Source organism: Nuphar pumila, chromosome 2 (assembly GCF_984573655.1).
Source record: "Nuphar pumila chromosome 2, dmNupPumi1.hap1.1, whole genome shotgun sequence".
Classification (NCBI taxonomy): Eukaryota; Viridiplantae; Streptophyta; class Magnoliopsida; order Nymphaeales; family Nymphaeaceae; genus Nuphar; species Nuphar pumila.
In genome coordinates this window covers 135,230,141-135,238,140 of record NC_143250.1, presented here as the reverse complement: position 1 = coordinate 135,238,140, position 8,000 = coordinate 135,230,141, and the positions used below count along the sequence as shown (strand labels likewise).

General features: G+C 39.4%; 1 protein-coding gene across 1 annotated transcript; it reads left to right on the top strand.

Annotated features, from left to right (window-relative positions):
- Positions 1-1,015: 1,015 nt before the first annotated feature.
- On the top strand, positions 1,016-2,453 carry LOC149847203 (uncharacterized). Its single transcript, XM_089998338.1, has 2 exons — positions 1,016-1,603; positions 1,848-2,453. The coding sequence occupies exons 1-2, from the start codon at positions 1,430-1,432 to the stop codon at positions 2,277-2,279; spliced, it is 606 nt and encodes a 201-aa protein (XP_089854464.1). The 5' UTR covers positions 1,016-1,429; the 3' UTR covers positions 2,280-2,453.
- Positions 2,454-8,000: the final 5,547 nt, after the last annotated feature.

The following is an 8,000-nucleotide window of genomic DNA, read 5'->3' as shown; positions in this document are numbered from 1 at the left end:
AGCCATAACCATTACAGCTCAAGCATTGACTCGAAGCATCACATGATCAAGCCACCATGTTACCATGAGCAACTTGAAATAAAATGAAAAAATCAAGATAACAACTACAAGCAAGATTTACGGGGAGATGCATCATTCTCCTTAAAGAGACTTTACTTGGTTCACAACTGGAAAAAAAAAACTGTAGCATGTGCTTGGCGCTTTTTAAAGATATTAACTGTAATTTGAAGTTATAAAGGATGAAAAAGTATAATTTGAAAGAATATCATAAGTTTATGGAAGCTGTGCTGATTAATCATTATTCATCAGAAAGGCTGAGCTTTCTATTATGGTCCTCCTTATGTTTCATAGACGGGTTGTTTTCTCTGCTTTAGTTTAGGATAATTACTCCCCACATGTTTTCTGCAGGCAAGCAATTGTGGAAAATCAGTCCTAGAGAGTATAGAAAAAGATGGATCAGAATAGTATTCCATTTCCAATGGTACTAACAAATTCGTTATTTTCTTGTCAATTTATTTACTGACTTAGTGGTTAGTCTGAAAGAGAATATGGTGATAATAAAATGAGACCAATTAAAATAATTGGCAACTTGTGCATATGACAGCGATGACCCCTTTGGTTTTTACTCCTCTTAAAACAACAGACCAATGCAATTTCTCAAATGCTACTTTTCTTCAACATTTTGCAAAAGTTGGTGGGTATGACAGTACGTGTGTGTGCATGCACATGTGCGCGTACATGTGTGTGTTGTGTGTGTGTGTGTGTGTGCGTGAATGGGCAGGTTGTAGGTTTGGTGCAGCACAGTTGGATCTGGAGAGGAAGAAAAACTCCTAAATAAGGGGATGTGAAAAGGACTAGTAAAAAGATGGTAGACCTAAGCATCTAAAAAAAAGGAGCATTTTCAATGTCCCTCATTGATATTGATGTGTCCCACACGACATCACACCAGGCCAATTTGAAACGGAACGGAACGGTGTCCTACCCTATATATGTTCATGTGGCAAGGCCCCAAGTTGTGCACAAAGCACAAAAGACCCCAACCAGACCCAAAGAAACCAAGAATAACCCCAATCCCCTACACATGTATTTCTAGCATAAACCTGTTTGATATATGGAGAATATCAAAGGCATGGTGTAAATTATCAGTTGGTTTTGCCTTCGATGTTTCACCGACTATCTGAGCAATGAATGAAGGCAGCCTGCACCTGTAATTGCAATATTTACTGCAATTTCCTTCTGCAAACATCTTGGGATTTTTCCACAATTAATACATTTTCCAGGGTGATTTACACTCGTCTTCTACCAATCCTTCAATTCCATTCAATCACTCTTGGCTCTACTTGAATACACCTCTCCCTCTCCCTTCTAGCAAGCAACCCCCCACCCCCTGCCCACTTGTTATATATACACATCCACACCTCGCCTGTTGATGGCACTAGAGGTCCGGAGAGACAGCGAGCTCACCGGGTTCTCACTCCACGCGTTCCGGCATAGTTCTGCAGTCACCCTCGAGCTATTTGATTCAAATTCCGCTTCTTCGCGTGTGGAATTGGATCAGGGATCTCCTCTACCTCTTGGCTGCCACAAGTTCCTTGATCTCAAGGTTCACCTTCCTTTTCTTCTTCTTTTGATCACTGCTTTCTTCTTCTTCTTCTCTATGTTCTTTTTGTTTTCGCTACTTGTTGGACATATAGAAAAATATATATATGTACTAGATAGACAGACATGCATGCACGTCTTTACAATAGCTTTATTTGTTTTCTGTATATGTTATGGTTTAAATAAGTTTGTCACATGCTTATGCTTTTATTTCTGTGATTTCCATTTTGTATGTTGATGATATGCAGACAGGAAGTCTATACTATAAAAAGAACCAGGCTTGCACCATGAACAGGAAGGGTAAGCAGCAAGGGGTGAACCCCAAGCTCGACTTGAAGCTGAATCTGTCGCCACCAAAGGACCTCAACGGTGACAACAACTCGCTCTCACTGTCATCACCATCTTCGTATTTCTCATCATCGTCTTCGGGGACATCGCCGCCATCGTCATGCATCTCCTCGGAGCCCAACTTAGAGAACCGGATGAGCTCCGAGGCGGAGCAGAACCAGACCCTGCGCTACTCGAACAGCCCGGAGGCGGCCTCTATGGTCCTGGTTGGGTGCCCACGCTGCTTGATGTATGTCATGCTGTCTGAAGATGATCCAAAGTGCCCAAAATGCAAGAGCACCTGCCTGCTTGACTTCCAGCAGGACACCAACAAGAAGACCAGGAATTTCTAAGCAAGACGCAGCTAGCCTGCTGCTTTTTTTTCTATGATGTTTTAGTAGTAGAATATATGTAAAATGGGTTGTTGATCACAACACAATTTTCGTATCAAAGCTTTAACGTACACAAGTTCCATGTTTTCTTTCCTATTTTGCATATGTAAAAGGCTTGGGGTTCACCCTTTTCTATGCTTTCTTTCCTTTCTTTTAAGTGTTCCTTTAGATTATAATCAGTGTTTCATTAGCAGTAGGCACTTGAGGGTAGATTTTGTGGGGATTTTGAATGAGGAAAAAAGGAAGAGAAAAAGTAGGTGGTGTGGGGCTTTAGTAGTTATGGGCATTGAAAATAAAGGCTGTTGATTGAATTTCCATAAAAATAATTTATTGCATGAGTAATTGAGACGGTTGAGAATAATGAGAGTATTACGTCAGATGATAAATACCAATTTATTTCCGCCTAGCACTCCTTTCTTCATACACTAAATGCTCCCTCTGTTTCCATACTCAATTTGGGCGACCTGCTATTAACCCAACACGTTGCCCTGCCATGAGTTGCACCAATACTCTCTCTCTCTCTCTCTCTCTCTCTCTCTCTCTCTCTCTCTCTCTCTCTCTCTCTCTCTCTCTGCTTTTTTTAACTTCAATCTTCATAATTAACAAGTACCCAACAATTGTCTTTTGACGGTGAAATTATGTGAGAAACTAAATGACACCCCAGTCTTTTCAATTTTGCATTTTGTTTTTTTTCTTTTATCTTGTTTTTTTTTATTCTGGCGAGGAAGGGATCGAGTGGGGAAGAGGGCCAGGGGGATGGCTTGGATTTATCTCCTCTTTCAGTTCACTTCATGATGATGAGACCTATAGGCAAAAGTTTGAAGAAATTAAGGTTGGGGAATGAAAAAGGGAGATAGAGAAATTTGACAGATAAAATGTAGCAAGAGACACTGATTCCTGAATCAAATGATGAATACCGTCATGGCTCGGTAACAAGCTCCTTCCAAGTACAACATCAACATCAACGCTGCCAAGAGAGAGAGAGAGTCAAAATTTTCATTATATCCCACTACAAGAAAACCGTGGATTAGCTCGTTAATCCATAGCTAAACTGTTTAGCGACAGATTATCGATGGATAGCGTTCATCATAAATTTTTAGTTGCTAATTAGCGACAAAACTTATTTGTCGTTACTTTCGTCGCTAATTTATGATAGATTAGTGACAGACATGATCCGTCGTGAGTCTCTTGCTAAATAAGTATAGATTTGGTTTTGTGACGGATATTATCCATTGTTAAATTAAAAAAAAAATTAACTTCCTACCGAACGATATTCCGACAGCAATAGGCCAGACTTGTACTGCACCACACAGGCGTTGTACAGGGTCTTAGACCCGAGCGGCCCGGCCCACCACTGTGGGGTCTTCTGCACAGAACCGGCGCGCTCTCCAGCACCCTCTTGACTTGGTTCCTCGCTTGTCCAGCCCAACCCGCCACTGCAAAGAAAAGCAAAAGTTGTATCTCATCCATAACGAAAATATGCAAAGAAAACGAAGGAAACACAAGCTCTGCTTAACTTACCCGATCAAAAACCACTCAAAAGCAAAGTTGCATTCTGATAAAAAAGATGTCGGAGATCTGACGAAGACGAAATAAAGTGAAATCAAGCTTTTCAAGAAAAAGAGACGACGACAACGAGGATGATGATGATACAACTGGACGTCACAGTAGAAAAGGAGCTAGCATGTGAAGCGCAACTGCGGATCGCCCATTATTCCGACAAGAGTTCTCTTGTTCACCTGTGAGGCTTCTCGGGAAAGTCGGACGATCTGAAAGAGAAGCATGTCGTCCGACGCTTTAATCGAATGACTTTTGGGTTGGTTTAAATTTTGCACGGGGAGAGAGAAAAAAATTTGCGCCCTACGTGGGTCGGTTTAAATCGAAAAGTAGTGACGGATTAGTGACAATTTTTTTTTGTCGCTAATCCATCGCTAATTAAGGACAGATTAGAGACAAAAAAAATCTCTCGTTAATTATGTCTCTAATTAGCGACAGATTAACAATGAAATAATTTCTTCGCTAATTAGCATTTTTCTTGTAATGTTTGGCAACAGAAAATTGTCGTCGCTAATCCCTCGCGACTTAGCGACGAATTATCGACGGAAAACTTTTCGTCACTAAGTTACGATAGAGTTTGAAACATAATTTTTCTGTCGTGAATCCGTCGCTAATTAGTGATAGATTCACGACGGAATTTTTTCTGTCGCTAATTTCGCAAATATTTTGAATGTTAGCGACAGAGAGTTTTCTCTCACTAATCCATCGCAAATTTGTGACGAAAAAAATTTGTCACAAATTTCCGTTGCTAATTAACATTTTTCTCGTAGTGTTCGAATGCCAAATTCAGAGAACAAAAGTTGTAAAATGCAGCCTACCCACACGAGGACGTGCATGCATGAACACACGCACGAACACACACAGACAGAGAGAGATACCAAAACCAAAGAGTTGGAATGAAAGGAGATAAACTTCCAAGTTGAATCGGTTTCAGGGAAAGGATTGCATGATACAAGGACCAGCGTATCACAAATCATGGGACCGATGGGGGCACAGCTTGTCTAGTAGGAGCAGCTAGTGCACGTCACCTTGTGTTGGGGGCGTTGCAGGTTCAAAACCCAATGGTATAGTTGTATAACTGATAGGGATCTGCCTAACCCCAGCTTGCCTTTCAAAAAAAATATCACAAATTGTGGGTGTGCTCCAAACAAGGAACAGAACGGAGAGGTTGGCCCGTGGTGCAGTGCAGGACACAATAGAACTGTCACAGTCACAAGAGATACAAACCATGTATTTGTGTGCTTTTAGGAACGGCCCCCACCTCTTAAAGTCAAAGCTACTATCCATGACATATACATATCTCATTTATATTCACGAGTCATCAACCATTAAAAAATCTTGGGAAGTTCGTATGGATGTGCATAAGGTGTCAATGAATTGAAATGAGTAATATTTCATTGCTCGTGTTTGTAAATTAATCTATCCTTACTATGATCTACATGTTAGTAGGGATCAGCTTTTGAATCACTGGATTATGGTGTCGAAGTTTTTTTGGGTGATTCAAAATCTAATGGCTGCAAATGCACCAAATTTTCATGACTTATAAAAAAGTACTTTTTCCAAAAAAAAAATAATGAGCCCTGACAAATCAACCATGCTGAACACACACATGGCCAAATTGAGTCGAAACAACTTAAACTTACGAGCTTCAACTCATTGGCACTGTATGCACATCCGCACCAAAGACTTTCCCATTATCAATAACAAAAGACTAAACCTACTAGCTCAATTGCAACATCATGGCTCACCCAATGGTTGCCTACCGACTAACCCAACAAGCGTTTCTCTGATTTTGACCTACATCCCAAACCATGCCAACCTATATCATATATCAGACATTCATTGCTCTGTCCAAAACTTGCAAGTGATTTAAACTAGTGCCAAGGCTAGCTTGGTTGATAATCAGGATATAGTCTGCTGGCATCCAAATTTTTTGAATATGCCTGGATTGAACGAAGTTTAAAAGTCAAGCTGGGCCATAACACCCAGTCTGGTAGCTTAGCAGGTGACGCTGGGCTCAAAGCTGATTTTTATCAAGCCAGGTGAGCTCGTGCAGGTCCCACATGCCGAAGTCCATCAACCTAAAGCATTAGCCTGAAGATTCTAAAAGCAAGAGGGTCAAAGAAAATACACCCAACATAGTGAAAAATATGAAAATTGCAACTAATGAAAGGTATGGACAGTTGGAGAAATATCGGCATCATGCAAATTAATGCATAACAGTTTAGCAATTGTTGTAAATCCCCACCAACTGCCCAAATCGTCCTTCTAGAGAGGAAGGAAAAGCCATAAGATAAACCGACCAGCAACATTGTGTACTTCATCTCTGTATTTTCTTATACAAGTCAAGAGGAACAGAACAATTTCACCAAACACATTTCTCACACCTTGCACCCGCTAACAGACGTCTTGACAGTTCATGCAACAATAAAGGATAAGAGACAATAGGGAAAGTTTGAAAACAACCAAAAATTAACATTGACTAGTAAGCTTAAGAATATTTACTGGGAAATTATGTATTTAGAACTATACATCAATACCTGAGAAAAAATGTGAACATAATTCATTCAGATGCTAAGCTCAGCATACGTCATCCTGTTTGAACATGCAGGATCTCTGGGTGCCTGATAAGGTAGCACCGTTTAGGGGGGTTTCCATATGTTATGCAGTCATATCTTCCATAAAAAAAGGACAATTGAATCCGAATCCAATTCAGAGCATATACTGCATCTCTGGGGATGCTCAGCCATTTTATCGGCAAGTTAAGTGTGGTTCATGGTTGAGATCCCAAATATTTCAGCAGCACACAATGTAATATGAGTATTTAGGGCAAAGTCACACTCCTATGATTCCTTTTTCCTATTTAACGCAGCAAGATGGGGTTTGAATGTCACTACAATTAATGAAGAAAGAGACTTAAATCCAATGGCTGGGACCAATCCATTTCTTATCTTTTGAAGTTCAGATGTTAAGATGATCCCATCTTTTACCAAATAAAGCTGCTATGTTGCTGACACATTTCAAGATTTATAAGAATTACAATCAGGCAAATTAAAGGATGCTCCATTATGAAAGTTGATTTTGGTTTTGATCTTCATCTCCTTCAATAGCATTCAGGCCATCAGATGGATTCTCTTCCATACGGAAGACAGGATAGCTCCAAGATTGTGCTAGTATGATTCTATGTTACCCCGGACTTCCAAAGTAATAATTTGGAGAAGGAATAATTCTAGCCGGTGTCAATCAAATGATTTTTCAAAATGTATATATATATATATATATATATATATATATATATATATATATATTCTTCTTTATGTATTTATATCAAAATACCTGATAGGGGTATTTTGACGGGTATATATTTTGATAACTTCACTGCATTTTTTATTTTTTCCTAGGTTTTATTTTTTTCTTTTTTGTATTCTTTTTTCTTTTTATTTATTTCTTGTAATAAGGACCATTGGTGGGGGCCACATTAATGACTCTTGGGGATCCCAACGACTACAATGGGAGCCCTAAATGGGCCCCCTCTTGAGTGCTTTTCTTTTCTCCATAAATTGAGGGGTTCTCTCTTCTTGTAATGAATCTTTCGCTCATTCTTTTGCTTCTTAATAATATTCATTTGCTTTTTTGGCATTTTTCCTTAGTGGGTTTGTGTATTGTGCACATTGTGTGCGTGTCATTCTTGGCTCTTTGTTAAACTCTTCTAAGAGTTATTTTGTAATTTGTATTTTTGCATTGTTCATTACATGGTATCAGAGCCAATTAGGTTGTTTGTAATCTTGAAAGTTTTGTTTTAAGTTCTTTCTCAACTCTACCTTTCTTTGCCATCATGGAGCACGACACAAGAGTTGAACTTTTCTTCAAGCTCAATGGAACAAATTATTTGATGTGGGCATCATCTATGTAGAACTACCTTCGTGGAAAAAAGCTATGGGGCTTCATGATGAGGAACAACTCTTGAACCAACATTGAAGCTCACCAAGAATGAAGGTAGCATCGAAAAAGCTCTTGATGGTGAAGATTACATTAAAGCAATCAATAAGCATCAAACCAATGTAGAAGATTGGGAGAGTAACCATGCCAAAATTTTGGCATGGTTCATAAACAATGTTGACATAA

Excerpts from the sequence above, each read along its gene's own strand:
- LOC149847203 (XM_089998338.1), top strand. The coding sequence starts at position 1,430 with ATGGCACTAGAGGTCCGGAGAGACAGCGAGCTCACCGGGTTCTCACTC. Across the intron at positions 1,604-1,847 it reads ACAAGTTCCTTGATCTCAAG|ACAGGAAGTCTATACTATAA; the intron begins GTTCACCTTCCT and ends GATGATATGCAG.